The sequence below is a fragment of the Rhynchophorus ferrugineus genome, unplaced genomic scaffold, assembly GCF_030347505.1.
Source record: "Rhynchophorus ferrugineus isolate W39M unplaced genomic scaffold, kcgeb_rfMv2 rfM14, whole genome shotgun sequence".
In the NCBI taxonomy this organism is placed as follows: Eukaryota; Metazoa; Arthropoda; class Insecta; order Coleoptera; family Curculionidae; genus Rhynchophorus; species Rhynchophorus ferrugineus.
The window spans coordinates 1,258,188-1,278,158 of NW_027472593.1; the positions used below are offsets into that span (position 1 = coordinate 1,258,188).

Here is a 19,971-nt window from a genome sequence, read left to right on the forward strand (position 1 = left end):
TAACGCGTTTTAAAAATCCATGCAGGTGACACATACCAAGAGCGGCTTCACCATCATGTGGACCTTCGTATAACATTTCCATTCTGTATTTCAGAGCAGTTACTGGGGATGCTAAGTGAACGGCAATCATCTGAAGCAAAGTCCCACCAAGAGGTAACAATGTCCGACTAAATTGTTTTCCATCCTTATCCTTGTCTTCATATTTCAAGTTAATGCGCAGTGTGGAGAGAAGGGCTTCATATTGTTCTTTCCTAAAATAAAAATTTTAATTACACCGAAGAACTACAAATATATAATGCATTCTCGATATAACAGCTTGTCACCATAAGATATAAAGATAGAGGTAACATGAAAGCGTTTAATACCTAGGCCTATAATTTTCTTCCAATGCACTGCCAAGAATATATTTATTTCCTAATAACTTCATAAAAGTTATTTGGAAACTATATAGTAGCCTAATTGTGATGGAAGAATTAATTTTTTTTAATAATAAAACACATGTTTACTTGCAGTTCATAATCAAGTCAAAAATTTTGTAGATGGGATTCAAAATGTACATGTAAAACGATCTTTTGTTACCAATATCCTATTTTTGGGTTGAAATATTCCTAACCCCATAGATTGTTAAACGTCAGAAAATTTGGTAAAGTTATTCAGCACCTAACAGCAATTTCAAATAGGTATGGTCCATCTTGTTCATGAACAAGTTTGGCTTAATACGTTCGTCGATAGCCTGACGTAACATAGTTTCCGTTTGTACACACACCTGAAATAATTCATTATTACAAAATTGTTTCTAACTTTATTAATAATTTATAGCGAATTAGCAGCATCAGTAGCACCAATCATTAACCAATGTCGGCCTGGGGCGGTTGGAGATGACATCACGATTAATTAAAATATAGCAAAGACACTACAATGTTTCCTACTTTAATTCGGAAGTTCTTGATAAATTGTCTTTACCACAGAAATATATTTAGATATGCGTTCTTGCATCTGTATTGAATTGCATTATGCATGTTTCTTTAGTAAAATTAATACAAAGTGAAGTAACACCAAAAATACATGCATAATTATTTAATTTATTATACAAATAATTATTTAGGAATTTACTTACCCCTAATACTATCTACTAGAACAAGAGCACCATCAGTTACACGAAGGGCACTATTGGGCCGGATTAAGTAACTTGAATTCACGCATGATCGATCCTCCTCCAAGGCCTTCAGAGAGATTTCTAAGTGGAACTCTCTGGCACCGGCAATGATGTTTTCCCTAGATTCTTCCATGACACATTGTACCATAAGGTCAGACTTAGCCATTCGTTTCAAACCTGAAGTCAAATAACACAGACTTTAGTGATGATCACATAATAAAAGCGAACATTTGCGTACCTTCTAAAAGTTTTAGTGAATCGGCCGGATTCTTGGGTTCCACAGCTACACGTACTACGATGACATTCAAGTTGCGTATGTTTGTGAATGTGGGGATGGGATCGGGCTTAACCAAAAATTGATCCACTCCGAACAGCCTGTAAATATTTCCAGATGGGACATCTTCAATAGCTTCTACATAACGACCCATCATGGGGATGGCTCCTTGAATTGTCTTTTCGTTTAAATCTTCTTTCTTGATGCCACATATTTAGGTCTTGGGATAGGGGCCTTCACGCCGTTGGCTACTTTACCGGAAAAAGACAGAAAAAAAAAGGTGTGGAAACGACCTTTATGAGAAGTGTCTACCATTTTGGACACATACATCGTTAGAGGACCGTTAGGGTCACAGTTCGTAATACCTTAAAACAAAAAAATGTATAGTAATTTGCATATACTAAAAAAATAATAAAAAATTGGTAATTGTTGTTCAGTTTATACCAATCATTCACAGTGAATAACCATAGAGTTGTAAACTACATATCGCCATGTACAAATAAATACAAAAATTTCAAGCCTTTTAAAAATCCATACATGTTTACCTTCGTATAACATTTCGATTCTGTATTTCTGAGCAGTTACAGGGGATGGCCCGTGAACGGTAATCATCTGAAGCAAAGTCTCACCAACAGGTAACCATGTCCGCCTAAATTGTTTTCCATCTTTATCCTCGTCTTCATATTTCAAGTTAGTGCGCAGTGTGGAGAGAAGGGCTTCATATTCTTCTTTCCTAAAATAAATATTTTAGTTACACCCAAAAACTACAAATATATAATGCATTCTCAATATAATAGCATGTCACCATAGGATATAAAGATAGAGGTAACGTGAAAGCATTTAATACCTAGGCATATAATTTTCTTTCAACACACTGCCAACAATATGTTTATTTCCTAATAACTTCATAAAAATCATTTTGTAAACTATATAGTGGCCTAATTGTACTGGAAGAATTAATTTTTTTTAATAATAAAACACATGTTTATTTGCCGTTCATAATCAAGTCAAAAATTTTGTATATGGGATTCAAGAAGTACATGCAAAACCATCTTTTGCTATCATTATCCTGTTTTTGGGTTGAAATATTCCTAACGCTATAGATTGTTAAACGTCAGAAAATTTGGTAAAGTTATTCAGCATCCAACTGCAATTTCAAATGGGTACTGTTCATGAACAAGATTAGCTTAATACGTTCGTCGATAGTCTGACGTAACATAGTTTCCATTTGTACACACCCCTGCAAATAATTCATTATTACAAAATTGTTTCTAACTTTATTCATAATTTATAGCGAATTAGCAGCATCAGTAGCACCAATCATTAACCAATGTCGGCCTGGGGCGGTTGGAGATGACATCGCGATTAATTAAAAGATTGAAAAGATACTACAAAATTCTTTTTTCGATGTTTCCTACTTTAATTAGGAAATTCTTAATAAGTTGTCTTTACTACAGCAATATATTTATATATGCATTATTTAAAATTTTAATTTTTGTTTAGTAAAATTAGTACAAAGTGAAGTAACACCAAAAATACTTCCATAATTATTTAATTTATTATACAAATAATTATTTAGAAATGTACTTATCTGTAATACAATCTACTACAACAAGAGCATAATCAGTTACACGAAGGGCACTATTGGGCCGGATTAAGTAACTTGAATTCACGCATGATCGATCCTCCTCCAAGGCCTTCAGAGAGATTTCTAAGTGGAGCTCTCTGTCACCGGCAATGATGTTTTCGCTAGATTCTTCAATGACACATTGTACCATAAGATCAGACCTAGCCAGACGTTTCAAACCTTAAGACAAATGACACAAACCTTAGTAATAATAATACAATAAAAGCGAACATTTGCGTACCTTCTACAGGTTTTGGTGAATCGGCCGGATTCTTGGGTTCCACAGCTACACGTACTATGAGAGTTACGCCGAATTTCATGAAATTCAAGATCTGCATGTTTGTGAATGTGGTGATGGTATCAGGCTTAACCAAAAATTGATCCACACCGAACAAAGTACAGATATTTCCAGATGGAACATCTTCCATTGCTTCTAGATAACGACCAATCATGAGGATGGCTCCCTGAATTGTCTTCTCGTGTAAATCCTCTTTGTTGAGGCCATATAGTTAGGTCCCAGGATAGGGGCCTTCATACAGGTGGCTACTTTACCGGAAAAAACAGGACCAAAATCGTAGAAAATACCTTTATTAGAAGTGAGTACCATTTTAGACACATCATCATAGGACTGTTAGGATCACTGTTCTTAATACCTAAAAACAAAAAACAAAATATAGTCATTTGCAAATATTAAAAAAATAATAATAATAATTGGTAATTGTTGTTTAGTTTATACCAATCATTCACAGTGAGTCAGCCTAGAGTTGTAAACTACACATCATCATGTACAAATAAATACTAAAATTTAACACGTTTAAAAAATCCATATAGGTGACACATACCAAGAGCGGCTTCATGATCATGTGGACCTTCGTATAACATTTCCAATCTGTATTTCAGAGCAGTTACTGAGTATGGTAAGTGAACGGCAATCATCTGAAGCAAAGTCTCACCAACAGGTAACCATGTCCGCCTAAATTGTTTTCCATCCTTATCCTTGTCTTCATATTTCAAGTTAGTTGGCAGTGAGAAGAGAAGGGCTTCATATAATTCTTTCCTAAAATAAATATTTTAGTTACACCCAAGAACTCCAAATATATAATGCATTCTCGATATAATATTAATACGTTCGTCGATAGCCTGACGTAACATAATTTCCGTTTGTACACACACCTGAAATAATTCATTATTACAAAATTGTTTCTAACTTTATCCATAATTTATAGCGAATTAGCAGCATCAGTAGCACCAATCATTAACCAATGTCGGCCTGGGGCGGTAGGAGATGACATCACGATTAATTAAAAGATTGTAAAGACGACTTAGTGATAATCACACTATAAAAGCGAACATTTGCGTACCTTCTACAGGTTTTTCTGAATCGGTCGGATTCTTCTGTTCCACAGCTACACGTATTACGGAAGATAAGCTAAACTTCTTGACATTCAAGTTCTACTTGTTTGTGTATGTGGCGATGGCATCGGGCTTAACCAAAAATTGATCCAGACCGAACAAAGTGCAAATATTTCCAGATGGGACATATTCCATGGCCTCTATATAACGCCCAATCATGAGGATGGCTCCCTGAATTGTCTTCTCGTGTAAATCCTCTTTGTTGAGGCCATATAGTTAGGTCCCAGGATAGGGGGCCTTCATGCCGGTGGCTACTTTACCGGAAAAAACAGGACCAAAATCGTAGAAAATACCTTTATTAGAAGTGAGTACCATTTTAGACACATCATCATAGGAATCAGCCTAGAGTTGTAAATTACAAATCGTCACGTACAAATAAATACCAAAATTTAACGCGTTTTAAAAACCATATAGGTGACACATACCAAGAGCGGCTTCATCATCATGTGGACTTTCGTATAACATTTCCATTCTGTATTTCAAAGCAGTTACTGGGGATGGTAAGTGAACGGCAATCATCTGAAGCAAAGGCCCACAAGCAGGTAACCATGTCCAACTAAATTGTTTTCCATCCTTATCCTTGTCTTCATATTTCAAGTTAATGCGCAGTGTAGAGAGAATATTCTTCTTTCCTAAAATAAAAATTTTAGTTACACCCAAGAGCTAAAAATATATAATGCATTCTGGATATAACAGCTTGTCACCATAGGATATAAAGATAGAGGTAACATGAAAGAGTTTAATACCTAGGCTAATAATTTTCTTCCAATGCACTGCCAACAATATATTTATTTCCTAATGACTTCATAAAAGTTATTTTGTAAACTGTATAGTGGCCTAATTGTGCTGGAAGAATTTTTTTTTAATAATAAAACAGATGTTTACTTGCAGTTCATAATCAAGTCAAAAATTTTGTAGATGGATTCAAGATGTACATATAAAACGATCTTTTGTGATTATTGTTCTGTTTTTGGGTTGAAATATTCCTAAGCCCATAGATTGTTAATCGTCAGAAAGTTTGGTAAAGTTATTCAGCATCCAACTGCAATTTCAAATGGGTACGGTCCATCTTGTTCATGAACAAGATTGGCTTAATACGTTCGTCGATAGCCTGACGTCACATAGTTTCCGGTTGTACACACACCTGCAAATAATTCATTATTACAAAATTGTTTCTAACTTAATTCATAATTTATAGCGAATTAGCAGCATCAGTAGCACCAATCATTAACCGATGATGGCCTGGGGCCGTTGGATATGACAACACGATTAATTAAAAGATTGTAAAGACACTACAATGTTTCCTACTGTAATTCGGAAGTTCTTAATAAATTGTCTTTACCACAGATATATATTTAGATATGCGTTATTGCATTTGCATTGAATTGCATTATGCATGTTCTTTAGTAAAATTAATACAAAGTGAAGTAACACCAAAAATACATACATAATTATTTAATTTATTATACAAATAATTATTTAGGAATTTACTTATCCGAAACACAATCTACTACAAGAGCACCATCAGTTATACGAAGGGCAGTAGGTACTTCAGAACGGAAATCTATGTGCCCAGAGGAACCAATCAAATTAATCAAGAAAACTTTCTATTCTTTTTCGCGTTAATCAATATTATTTATGAAAAAAGTTAGTATTTTTGTTATAACAAATACCCAGTTTTATTTTAAAGAGATAAAGCTTCAGAATCACTAATCAAAATTATCACATAAGTTCAGTGGTTTGTAAATTTCGTCGTTCAATATTTCAAAAGACTACATATTCTTAATATGCTTATAAATCTGTCTTGTTAATTTTTTCCGGTGTCTGTAAAATGTATTTCTCTAACTTCGGCACCAGCAATAATAACAGTTTTTGCTACTAAGGAGTCTGTTAAAAATGATTTTCCGTTATCTACGTGAGCTATGACGGATATATTACGGATGTTTCGTTTTTTGACCATCATGGCACAAATTTCATCTGCTGTAAAATTCACCTATATCAAAAATAAATGTCAAGAATTCGTAATATTTAAAAACATAAAACAAATTTCTGTAATAACAGAAGAGAGCTCATACTATTGTTTGTATATTAAAATAAAGTTCAACCGTCTGGTGTATTTTATGCTATTGATTTAAAATGAAATTTTCTTGTAGTTATTAAACTAAGTGTCAATCCCATGTATATTCTTACTATATTTGAAATAACTGGAGTAATAAAAATAATATAATTCTCAATTTTATAATAGAAATCTATTCAAAATAATTTATTGTTAACTAATTCACAAATATGTAAACATTTAAACTACATAGTTATTATATATAGTTACTACTTAGTTACTATATATATTATATACATTATGCATTTCATACTGTTGTGTAATGTTCAAAATCGAAGCAGTCCAACTAACAATCCATTTAAATCCAAATTAAAACGAAGCAACACAACACCCGGTAGATATTTTAATTCAAATTATTATCTTTCCTTCTTAATTTTTAAGCAGATCTTCAGTAAACTGAAAACTGTGCGGATCAAAAGTTCCAACAGATAATGTATTTTGGGGCATTCCAATAGCGATGAGACGTAATTTCACATTTCATGTTCCAGGAAATTGCGAAAAGTTACAAATGTAAATTGTGCTGCTCTCTCTGTTATATCTCTTCGTGGTATATTGTATTCCTTTTAGTATTTTGTAGAAAATTGTCTATCTGTAGTCATGTCTGTGTAGTAGTGCGTCTGTAGTTGTTTGTTTATTACGAGATAACGCCAAAAGCATTTTTAAAATTATATCCGTTATGATCAGAACTTGAGTATAACCCTTGTTTTTGATCGAAAGAACCTCATAATCAGTATCTCAAGCATATCAACATATTTTTCACTCTTCATGGAATTTTCCCAATACGCATCACATATACAACAGCTGCTGCGAATACATCTTAGGAAAACGAAATAAAGGAACATTTTAACGTTTTTAAAACATTTTTTGTATTTTTTCGCCATCTATATTAATACTAATCATCTATATTAATATACTTCAGATCTATCGTAGTTTTCGGAATATAAATAGGTCATACCTTATTTCCAACCCATCAGTAGTTTTATATATTTTAAAATTGGTTTTACTGATCACATTCCAGTTTATGACGACATCTAATTCCTGGAACAAAGCCTTATCATGTACAACAAATATATAAAAATCTCTTTGTTCCTCGACTTGAAAAGATCTGCATCATAAGCTTTATGTCTGTCGATTTCTCGGAAATTTGTTGTTTGTAGGATGTTTCTGCACCACTGTCATCATTATAATGAAATGCTATGTCTTGTTATCACACAACAGAGTAGGAATAGGGAATTTACGGAGATTTCTTTTGTTCTATAGTAGAACAATTAGTATTATTTAGCTTAAAATTTTTTAACCGATAATTAATTTCCGACAGAACAGGAAGAATGAGGGACGGTGCTTTGAACTTGCTTAAAATTCTTTTCTTTCTTAATTTAAATTAACTATTTCTTATATTCCCATAATTTTTTATTTCTACTGCCGCTTCAGATTAAAAAGACATAGTCCCTATTCAATGATTCTGAATACAGTGCATCAAAATATGTCGTTGTGGTAAATGAATCAAGTGAAATTTTCCATAATCACTAAGAGATGGACCGTAAGAAAATATAGATTGGCATTGTTGACCAATAACATAGAGGGCACCTAATGACTCATTCGCTAATCGAGACAGACGTGGTATCGGAACCGAGCGATGGGAATGCTGAGATGGACACTTTTGGATACAAAGGACGACGCCTTGACCGGAAATCATATAGTTTCTTAGAGTCTCTCGAAGAGTATCTTACTGACGTAGTTGATATACGATTGTTATTGTAATCACCGTACAACACCGTGCAACCCCTAGTATATTATCAAGATTGTGACCATTATAATGTTTGTTGAATATTTGTATTTTAATTACAAATAAATAGAAGTATTTCTTACAGGACATTGACACCATATCAGAGAGTGGTTACATTATAGGCAAGTTAACTCGGAGATTATTTATAGCTAACTCAAGAATAAGCTCTACTACATTCTTTCCCTCTACTATTATATATAGCTTGACATTCAAATAGTAACAATGTACCGGAATTTGATAGATTGACTTGCCTTAACAATTACAATGTTATCTCTTAGCCCTAATTTGTAGTTTAGATTTTTGACAAACAAATTATGACATCATGATTGACGGCACAGCTTGTGCATTAGAAGCATCAGATGAGGAAGTTTACCACGCCATACAGCATTTTTACGCTAATTCAGTTATTTCTAGCTTCTATTATGATTAGACGATAAGCAAAGTTCCTACACAGTCTGATTTTACCATTTTGACGGGGATGGTCCAGAGGCTATTTTATCACTGTCACCACTTATGTTAATAAAGTAATTCTTATTTAACTCACTGTTATAACCTCAGCACAGATGTTCTAGTCTTTAAAATGTTCATTATATTCTAACCTTATTTGTTTAAATAAGAGGCATTTATTCGACAAAAATACTACCTTATTGGTCCGACAGGTAAGACAAGGCAATGCGTTTCGATCAACGAACTAACGGAGACTGTTCTGGAACCATTCGGTGGTGCGGCACGGGAACATATCGACAACGTGCAGTCGACTTAATATCATTTTGATCTTGAATGGAAGATGTTGAATGTATTCCTTGTTGTATTCCTTTCACTTTCAAGGTCAACTTTTAAAAAAAGTATATGGATATAAGGGATGAATAAAATATAAATATTTTTTAACAGCTACTGCTACTGGAAAATACTTCGATATTTCACAAAAAATATGTAGATTTTTTAATAAAAAATAAAAATATTGATATATAGGCCGATGTTTTGTAAATACTGTAAAAAGTATATTAATAAGTATATTAGTATATAAAATTAAATATCCGTTTTCAAAGTATATTAATCGTTATGTTTCGATTATGTTTTACATTTTAGAAATGTTTTTTTTTCTAAGATCATGTTAGAAATAAAATCAGCATTTTAAATTGCGATTTAACATACACACAGGGCAGGCCCAAAAAAATATCGATATTATTTAAAGATTGTAAAATGTGCATTAAAGTATCGAATTTTTTAATAAATATTTTATTTTAATTAGTGTAGAGAAGCTAATCTTTTAAGGTTAAGTACCAAATTTAATAGTTTATTAAAAATGATTAAAAGGTTTTATAATATTTATGGAATAATTTATGTAACTATCGATACATCGGAAGTTACAATCGATTTTCTTTCATCATCTCTAGTTTATTCTTTGATCTTCCATATATGTAATCAATAAGAAAACATAAAATATTTTGACAAAAGAATTTGATAAACAATGTTTGCTACCTTGAAATATTTCAAAGTTTAAGTGCATTTATTCACGTATAAACGTTTATAATTTAACTATTAACAATTTATATTAGTGTATATTTAAAATATCTTAAAAACATATAATACAGAAATTTAAACAATGGAGATATTAAGAGAGTAATGTATGACCAAAGAATTTAAAGATAATACTTAACCGATATTTTACAGTCCCAATGAAAAAGTTATTTGTCCTTACAATAACTCACATCACATAAGAGTATCAAGGATGGAATTACATTTGAAGAAATGCAAAGCTGCTAACAGCGGGAATATTGTACTAGTCCCTTGTGATTATAATACATGTCACCGTGTACCACCAGAAGAATTAAATGTAAGGTGTATTATTTATTAAAGAAAATCAATACAGTACTTTTTTTATACTAGTTACACCATAGTATGTGCCCGGATAAAAAGTGTATAGAATTGCAGCTAATAAAAGAAGGCAGTGAAGTTGAAAAGGTGGTAACACCTCTAGAACCTATTAAACTTGTACCAGTTGATGATAGTTGGGATAACGTAATTTATGATTTTAGAAAATCCTAATAATCTATAAATATTATAATTTTTTTGTATTTTTAGAGTGAGGGCCCAACTTATAATGCAGAGCAATATTGTCTCGAACATCAAGTATTGAGACGTTTAGACACAGAGTCTGCTTCAAAGAGACGGAATTTTCGGAATTCTGAAAGACAGAGAATAGGACAACTTACAGACACTGCCGTATCCAATAAATCCAAATTGAATAGTTGTCAGGATCGTCAAAATGTAATATGAATTTTTGAGTTTTTCTTCAAAATTTGACTTGCTTTGATTGGTTTCTTTTTAGGCAAACGTACCACAAACACCAGTGGTTTCATCACAAACAAAGACAAAACACCTGACGCAATAAGTGATGTAATAACGAAAAATTGGAAAAGTCCAAAAGCTATATTATCCAAACCAAATAAATTATGTTCTATTTTAAAATTTTATTATAAGTGTGCGATATGAAGTGTTTATGTGATTTATTGAAAATTCATTGTTTTATGTTATAAAAATGTGCTTAATGTATGTTTATTAACTATATATTATTTAATTATACAGTTGAAAAATATTTTTAGAGATAAATAGTCTATTCCTTGTAAAACTTATTCCGTATTTTATTTTTTTATTGTTAACATATTCATTAATTTTTTTATTTTATTACCTCGATTATCTATCATTTGGTGTTTTGATATGCCAATAGGTAGAAGCCTTGTTGAGTATCAAGGTCTGCTTGCTTAGGATTAAAAATTAAATGCCTAAAAATTAGATAAATGTGTGTTATATTTTTTATGCGCCAAAAGTGATAAGCTATAAAATACATAGTAAGATATTAGACACTAAATGTATTCAAATTATTTTTTATCTTTCCGCTCAAAGTAATTTTATCAAAGAGGTTGGACAGTAGGAGGTAACAAGTGTTCGATAGTTTTACACAATAAAAATATATATTCTATTCTGAGATCGTGTTAGACAAAAATCATTAATTTAAGATGCGATTCAGAACACAAATACATAGAGCAACTGGAAAGAACATCGATATCTAATACAAATATATAGTTATATTTAGGAAAGTAAAGAGGGCTTGCAAAAGGGGCATATCTATGTGGGGTACTCCAACGATAAGAACAACCAATGCACGTGACAACAAATTAGCTGATGATATGAAGGGTAGCAAAAACTGGGGGCCATCACGAGCGACGTTGCTATGAACGTTTACTGCCAGCACAGGAGTAGCCAACCAATCGGTAGTCACCACAACAAAAAAAAGAAAACAGAAAAAGAGTCATTGAATATACCAGACCATTAAGAGAATTTAAAATGGTGTCTGGCAGCCAGACCTCACCGAAGGAATAAACTGCAGGTCACCCCAAAAAATAAAAAAATTGACTTCACAGAAGTTATAAAATACACAGTATGGAAAGTATAAAATGGAACTATAAAGAAAAAATCATCAACAAGGTAAGAAATTTTAAAAGATCAAGTAGTTAAGAGTATGTCTCCATTATAGAAAAACCAGAACCACCATATTCCAAGAGCAGGTCGGAGTGAAGTTTTGCGAGGTCAGGGTGGCCGAATTTTAGACACAAATAATTGATTAGAGACGCCTATATGGTAAATGCGCTTTTAAGCACGATTGCATAAATAAATGTTTTGCTGCCTTGAAATATAAATATGTAAAACGCTACGGAGCAAGATCGAGTTATAGCCTCACGGGCAGGATGAAGATTCCGGCATCTTAATTAATTCTGTGATGTGGCCATAATCGACTTATTCATAAAGTATAAATACAGAGCGGCTCAGCTGAATTCAGTATTTTAATTGCCCAATTACCTTCACCAAATCGGTTCTAAAAAATATTATAATGGATGCACATCGTCAGGAAAGTAATTTTAAAACTTTGTGTCATTTTTTATGGTCAAGCATTAAAACAAGTCATTTTTCCAAAAAAATTTATTAATTAATTATAAAATCTATGACAAGAAATATAATAGTTTATTGATGAATTAACGTTTGAAATTTAAATACTAAAAACGTTGATAACATTAATTGAATTTTACGATTCATATGAATGCTATAAAAAGACAACTTAATAAACCTAATGGACTCATTCTTCTACCCACGCCCACCGCACCTCTATCGGGTGGACCTTAAAATTGGACAAAACTGTCCTCTCAAGTTCACCGAACAGAGAGTGATTCTTATAGCTGTATTTTACGCCTTATTCCAGACCAGGCTCTAGCATACATGTATACCCAAATATATATTAAATTGCTCATCCTTTTTAAATGCTACAGTTCGTCGGATTGCAGCCTTCAACCAAAGTACTGTCAACCCCTACTGTCCAATTCCCCAATTCTCCTATAATTCGCTTTCTCCAGCAAGTTTGGACTCCCTCAAGTTGTTATATTTGGGATTTAAAAAGCAGATGCAGTCTGCCGTCTACTCTCTGATGAGAACGTGGATCACGCCCTTTTTATTTGTACTATAGAAAAAAATGGATTGTCATTAACGACGCGTTTACATTTTCTCCAAGTATTGACTGAGATCTGGAAAACTTTCTTTATATTATATGTATCCTGAAAAACAACAAAATAAAATATTAGATATGTTAAAAAAGAATTTCGTATATTAGTACAGTACTAGCTTTTATAATAAATAAATAATCTGATAATTATGTTTCCAGAAAAATTATAATATTAAAACGGAAAATTCAATAATAAAACAGTTCGGTCAAATATTAGATATATGACTTATGGTATGGTTTTTGGTATATTTTTTAAACATATTAAACTTGAAGAAATATCTCCAAAAATTAAATTATAAATGCGAAACATTATAAATCATATTTTTCAACAAGCATGTTGACACATTGTGAAAACCAGCCAATTAAATCTATAGCAGAAATCAGGTAATTTTGGATATATTTTAATAAAACATTTGTTAATATAATAATTTTGTTAACGATTGTTAATGTTTTATTAGTTCCCCTATTCCAAATGGCCAAAAAGTAAGAATTCTTTAGATTCGAAAGTAATATACCATTAATATAACATATCTTGCGAATGTTACACATATAGTTGGACATATAATAATTGGGTGGATGCGCCTATATACTGAATCGGCTTATATATTGTTGAATAATTAAATGTTAAGAGTAGTTGCTTTGTATATAAAATCGTAAAAACGCTACGGCGTATGCTCGTGATAAAACCACCCGGATAAGATGAAGATCCCTCACTCTTGATTCATTTCTGTGTTGTGGCTTTAATCGAGATGTTTGTAAAGTATAAATATGCATGGACTAAGTTGTATCCAGTACTTTAATTACTCAAATACCTACAACAAGTCGATTCTAGAGAATCATCTGAGAATGAATAGAAGTTCTAAATCAACCGGGATATAATTATGTAAACAATTCAAAATTGCTACTTATACAACGCTGTATCATCTGGTGCCGCTTTCTGTGATATGGAACGTATTTCTAAGATGGAGTGAAAATATAATTGTATAAAAGATTTACCTGAATTTCACACTGACAAACAAGTTCAATGAGTTTGGGCTGGACGTCTGCCCAGACTATTGAACTTCTAATAATATATTGACTAATAGGCAAGCATAAAGACAACATACGACGGGTTGTAGGAATGATCTAACCGCCACCACGATGGATTGCTTTGTTGCCCATTGGAATCCTGTAAATAGAATTAAGAATAAAACTCACTCCATTAAATATGATTTAAAAAATAAATTAAGAGGGCGTTGCCATTTTTTTGCTTATTAATTGGTATGATCTATAAACCAAAAGCCAGTGGAAGATTCATCTAGACAAAAACAGGAACATAATTAGTAACGTTGTTCTTAGTGTACTAGATACCAGACAGCACATTTGTTTCAAAATTTTCAGACGCCTGCAACTTTTCGTTCAAAACTCTATATAGTGCGTGTTTTATTTGTTCCAGAGTACGGAAGAAGTATTTTAAAATTAAACCAAAAGAACTGTACACTAACTCACCTAATATATATCATTTTCTAATTATATATATAACGACCATACGATCCATCATGAGGATGGCCCCCTGAATTGTCTTCTCGAATCTTCTTTCTTGAAGCCACATATTTAGGTCTTGGGATAGGGGCCTTCACGCCGTTGGCTACTTTACCGGAAAAAACAGGACCAAAAATCGTAGAAATAACCTTTATGAGAAGTGGGCAACATTTAAGACACATATCATCATAGGACCGTTAGGATTACAATTTTTAATACATAAAAACAAAAACAAGCAAAGTATAGTCATTTGCAAATATTAAGAAATTAATAAAAAATTGGTAATTGTTGTTTAGTTTATACCAATCATTCACAGTGAATCAGTCTAGAGTTTTAAACTACACATCATCAAGTACAAATTAATACCAAAATTTAACGCGTTTTAAAAATCCATGCAGGTGACACATACCAAGAGCGGCTTCACCATCATGTGGACCTTCGTATAACATTTCCATTCTGTATTTCAGAGCAGTTACTGGGGATGCTAAGTGAACGGCAATCATCTGAAGCAAAGTCCCACCAAGAGGTAACAATGTCCGACTAAATTGTTTTCCATCCTTATCCTTGTCTTCATATTTCAAGTTAATGCGCAGTGTGGAGAGAAGGGCTTCATATTGTTCTTTCCTAAAATAAAAATTTTAATTACACCGAAGAACTACAAATATATAATGCATTCTCGATATAACAGCTTGTCACCATAAGATATAAAGATAGAGGTAACATGAAAGCGTTTAATACCTAGGCCTATAATTTTCTTCCAATGCACTGCCAAGAATATATTTATTTCCTAATAACTTCATAAAAGTTATTTGGAAAGTAGTTCTTTGGGTAGTAGCCTAATTGTGATGGAAGAATTAATTTTTTTTAATAATAAAACATGTTTACATGCAGTTCATAATCAAGTCAAAAATTTTGTAGATGGGATTCAAAATGTACATGTAAAACGATCTTTTGTTACCAATATCCTATTTTTGGGTTGAAATATTCCTAACCCCATAGATTGTTAAACGTCAGAAAATTTGGTAAAGTTATTCAGCACCTAACAGCAATTTCAAATAGGTATGGTCCATCTTGTTCATGAACAAGTTTGGCTTAATACGTTCGTCGATAGCCTGACGTAACATAGTTTCCGTTTGTACACACACCTGAAATAATTCATTATTACAAAATTGTTTCTAACTTTATTAATAATTTATAGCGAATTAGCAGCATCAGTAGCACCAATCATTAACCAATGTCGGCCTGGGGCGGTTGGAGATGACATCACGATTAATTAAAATATAGCAAAGACACTACAATGTTTCCTACTTTAATTCGGAAGTTCTTGATAAATTGTCTTTACCACAGAAATATATTTAGATATGCGTTCTTGCATCTGTATTGAATTGCATTATGCATGTTTCTTTAGTAAAATTAATACAAAGTGAAGTAACACCAAAAATACATGCATAATTATTTAATTTATTATACAAATAATTATTTAGGAATTTACTTACCCCTAATACTATCTACTAGAACAAGAGCACCATCAGTTACACGAAGGGCACTATTGGGCCGGATTAAGTAACTTGAATTCACGCATGATCGATCCTCCTCCAAGGCCTTCAGAGAGATTTCTAAGTGGAACTCTCTGGCACCGGCAATGATGTTTTCCCTAGATTCTTCCATGACACATTGTACCATAAGGTCAGACTTAGCCATTCGTTTCAAACCTGAAGTCAAATAACACAGACTTTAGTGATGATCACATAATAAAAGCGAACATTTGCGTACCTTCTAAAAGTTTTAGTGAATCGGCCGGATTCTTGGGTTCCACAGCTACACGTACTACGATGACATTCAAGTTGCGTATGTTTGTGAATGTGGGGATGGGATCGGGCTTAACCAAAAATTGATCCACTCCGAACAGCCTGTAAATATTTCCAGATGGGACATCTTCAATAGCTTCTACATAACGACCCATCATGGGGATGGCTCCTTGAATTGTCTTTTCGTTTAAATCTTCTTTCTTGATGCCACATATTTAGGTCTTGGGATAGGGGCCTTCACGCCGTTGGCTACTTTACCGGAAAAAGACAGAAAAAAAAAGGTGTGGAAACGACCTTTATGAGAAGTGTCTACCATTTTGGACACATACATCGTTAGAGGACCGTTAGGGTCACAGTTCGTAATACCTTAAAACAAAAAAATGTATAGTAATTTGCATATACTAAAAAAATAATAAAAAATTGGTAATTGTTGTTCAGTTTATACCAATCATTCACAGTGAATAACCATAGAGTTGTAAACTACATATCGCCATGTACAAATAAATACAAAAATTTCAAGCCTTTTAAAAATCCATACATGTTTACCTTCGTATAACATTTCGATTCTGTATTTCTGAGCAGTTACAGGGGATGGCCCGTGAACGGTAATCATCTGAAGCAAAGTCTCACCAACAGGTAACCATGTCCGCCTAAATTGTTTTCCATCTTTATCCTCGTCTTCATATTTCAAGTTAGTGCGCAGTGTGGAGAGAAGGGCTTCATATTCTCCTTTCCTAAAATAAATATTTTAGTTACACCCAAAAACTACAAATATATAATGCATTCTCAATATAATAGCATGTCACCATAGGATATAAAGATAGAGGTAACGTGAAAGCATTTAATACCTAGGCATATAATTTTCTTACAACACACTGCCAACAATATGTTTATTTCCTAATAACTTCATAAAAATCATTTTGTAAACTATATAGTGGCCTAATTGTACTGGAAGAATTAATTTTTTTTAATAATAAAACACATGTTTATTTGCCGTTCATAATCAAGTCAAAAATTTTGTATATGGGATTCAAGAAGTACATGCAAAACCATCTTTTGCTATCATTATCCTGTTTTTGGGTTGAAATATTCCTAACGCTATAGATTGTTAAACGTCAGAAAATTTGGTAAAGTTATTCAGCATCCAACTGCAATTTCAAATGGGTACTGTTCATGAACAAGATTAGCTTAATACGTTCGTCGATAGTCTGACGTAACATAGTTTCCATTTGTACACACCCCTGCAAATAATTCATTATTACAAAATTGTTTCTAACTTTATTCATAATTTATAGCGAATTAGCAGCATCAGTAGCACCAATCATTAACCAATGTCGGCCTGGGGCGGTTGGAGATGACATCGCGATTAATTAAAAGATTGAAAAGATACTACAAAATTCTTTTTTCGATGTTTCCTACTTTAATTAGGAAATTCTTAATAAGTTGTCTTTACTACAGTAATATATTTATATATGCATTATTTAAAATTTTAATTTTTGTTTAGTAAAATTAGTACAAAGTGAAGTAACACCAAAAATACTTCCATAATTATTTAATTTATTATACAAATAATTATTTAGAAATGTACTTATCTGTAATACAATCTACTACAACAAGAGCATAATCAGTTACACGAAGGGCACTATTGGGCCGGATTAAGTAACTTGAATTCACGCATGATCGATCCTCCCCCAAGGCCTTCAGAGAGATTTCTAAGTGGAGCTCTCTGTCACCGGCAATGATGTTTTCGCTAGATTCTTCAATGACACATTGTACCATAAGATCAGACCTAGCCAGACGTTTCAAACCTTAAGACAAATGACACAAACCTTAGTAATAATAATACAATAAAAGCGAACATTTGCGTACCTTCTACAGGTTTTGGTGAATCGGCCGGATTCTTGGGTTCCACAGCTACACGTACTACGAGAGTTACGCCGAATTTCATGAAATTCAAGATCTGCATGTTTGTGAATGTGGTGATGGTATCAGGCTTAACCAAAAATTGATCCACACCGAACAAAGTACAGATATTTCCAGATGGAACATCTTCCATTGCTTCTAGATAACGACCAATCATGAGGATGGCTCCCTGAATTGTCTTCTCGTGTAAATCCTCTTTGTTGAGGCCATATAGTTAGGTCCCAGGATAGGGGCCTTCATACAGGTGGCTACTTTACCGGAAAAAACAGGACCAAAATCGTAGAAAATACCTTTATTAGAAGTGAGTACCATTTTAGACACATCATCATAGGACTGTTAGGATCACTGTTCTTAATACCTAAAAACAAAAAACAAAATATAGTCATTTGCAAATATTAAAAAAATAATAATAATAATTGGTAATTGTTGTTTAGTTTATACCAATCATTCACAGTGAGTCAGCCTAGAGTTGTAAACTACACATCATCATGTACAAATAAATACTAAAATTTAACACGTTTAAAAAATCCATATAGGTGACACATACCAAGAGCGGCTTCATGATCATGTGGACCTTCGTATAACATTTCCAATCTGTATTTCAGAGCAGTTACTGAGTATGGTAAGTGAACGGCAATCATCTGAAGCAAAGTCTCACCAACAGGTAACCATGTCCGCCTAAATTGTTTTCCATCCTTATCCTTGTCTTCATATTTCAAGTTAGTTGGCAGTGAGAAGAGAAGGGCTTCATATAATTCTTTCCTAAAATAAATATTTTAGTTACACCCAAGAACTCCAAATATATAATGCATTCTCGATATAATATTAATACGTTCGTCGATAGCCTGACGTAACATAATTTCCGTTTGTACACACACCTGAAATAATTCATTATTACAAAATTGTTTCTAACTTTATCCATAATTTATAGCGAATTAGCAGCATCAGTAGCACCAATCATTAACCAATGTCGGCCTGGGGCGGTAGGAGATGACATCACGATTAATTAAAAGATTGTAAAGACTACTTAGTGATAATCACACTATAAAAGCGAACATTTGCGTACCTTCTACAGGTTTTTCTGAATCGGTCGGATTCTTCTGTTCCACAGCTACACGTACTACGGAAGATAAGCTAAACTTCTTGACATTCATGTTCTACTTGTTTGTGTATGTGGCGATGGCATCGGGCTTAACCAAAAATTGATCCAGACCGAACAAAGTGCAAATATTTCCAGATGGGACATATTCCATGGCCTCTATATAACGACCAATCATGAGGATGGCTCCCTGAATTGTCTTCTCGTGTAAATCCTCTTTGTTGAGGCCATATAGTTAGGTCCCAGGATAGGGGCCTTCATGCCGGTGGCTACTTTACCGGAAAAAACAGGACCAAAATCGTAGAAAATACCTTTATTAGAAGTGAGTACCATTTTAGACACATCATCATAGGAATCAGCCTAGAGTTGTAAATTACAAATCGTCATGTACAAATAAATACCAAAATTTAACGCGTTTTAAAAACCATATAGGTGACACATACCAAGAGCGGCTTCATCATCATGTGGACTTTCGTATAACATTTCCATTCTGTATTTCAAAGCCGTTACTGGGGATGGTAAGTGAACGGCAATCATCTGAAGCAAAGGCCCACAAGCAGGTAACCATGTCCAACTAAATTGTTTTCCATCCTTATCCTTGTCTTCATATTTCAAGTTAATGCGCAGTGTAGAGAGAATATTCTTCTTTCCTAAAATAAAAATTTTAGTTACACCCAAGAGCTAAAAATATAT

General features: G+C 33.0%; 1 protein-coding gene and 4 pseudogenes across 5 annotated transcripts; 1 reads left to right on the top strand and 4 right to left on the bottom strand.

Moving 5' to 3' along the window:
• Window positions 1–75: 75 nt before the first annotated feature.
• On the bottom strand, window positions 76–2,563 carry LOC143205663 (eukaryotic translation elongation factor 2-like; annotated as a pseudogene). The gene is made up of 4 exons (XR_013007847.1): window positions 1,976–2,563; window positions 1,395–1,795; window positions 1,118–1,333; window positions 76–251 (listed from the first exon to the last, which is right to left on the bottom strand). The product of XR_013007847.1 is annotated as a eukaryotic translation elongation factor 2-like (transcript).
• Window positions 2,564–2,966: 403 nt separating this feature from the next.
• LOC143205734 (eukaryotic translation elongation factor 2-like) lies at window positions 2,967–4,605 on the bottom strand (annotated as a pseudogene). Its single transcript, XR_013007881.1, has 5 exons — window positions 4,597–4,605; window positions 4,419–4,486; window positions 3,900–4,114; window positions 3,299–3,710; window positions 2,967–3,237 (listed from the first exon to the last, which is right to left on the bottom strand). The product of XR_013007881.1 is annotated as a eukaryotic translation elongation factor 2-like (transcript).
• Window positions 4,606–9,788: 5,183 nt separating this feature from the next.
• On the top strand, window positions 9,789–11,051 carry LOC143205670 (uncharacterized). The gene is made up of 5 exons (XM_076418764.1): window positions 9,789–9,995; window positions 10,047–10,209; window positions 10,263–10,394; window positions 10,458–10,643; window positions 10,705–11,051. The coding sequence occupies exons 1-5, from the start codon at window positions 9,979–9,981 to the stop codon at window positions 10,765–10,767; spliced, it is 561 nt and encodes a 186-aa protein (XP_076274879.1). The 5' UTR covers window positions 9,789–9,978; the 3' UTR covers window positions 10,768–11,051.
• Window positions 11,052–12,338: 1,287 nt separating this feature from the next.
• Window positions 12,339–17,097, bottom strand: LOC143205735 (eukaryotic translation elongation factor 2-like; annotated as a pseudogene). Its single transcript, XR_013007882.1, has 6 exons — window positions 17,063–17,097; window positions 16,803–16,990; window positions 16,222–16,622; window positions 15,945–16,160; window positions 13,924–15,072; window positions 12,339–12,979 (listed from the first exon to the last, which is right to left on the bottom strand). The product of XR_013007882.1 is annotated as a eukaryotic translation elongation factor 2-like (transcript).
• Window positions 17,098–17,656: 559 nt separating this feature from the next.
• Window positions 17,657–19,153, bottom strand: LOC143205653 (eukaryotic translation elongation factor 2-like; annotated as a pseudogene). The gene is made up of 4 exons (XR_013007838.1): window positions 19,058–19,153; window positions 18,727–18,941; window positions 18,126–18,537; window positions 17,657–18,064 (listed from the first exon to the last, which is right to left on the bottom strand). The product of XR_013007838.1 is annotated as a eukaryotic translation elongation factor 2-like (transcript).
• Between the last annotated feature and the right edge of the window lie 818 nt (window positions 19,154–19,971).

Excerpts from the sequence above, each read along its gene's own strand:
- LOC143205670 (XM_076418764.1), top strand. Across the intron at positions 10,395-10,457 it reads TTGATGATAGTTGGGATAAC|AGTGAGGGCCCAACTTATAA; the intron begins GTAATTTATGAT and ends TTGTATTTTTAG. Across the intron at positions 10,644-10,704 it reads GTTGTCAGGATCGTCAAAAT|GCAAACGTACCACAAACACC; the intron begins GTAATATGAATT and ends GTTTCTTTTTAG.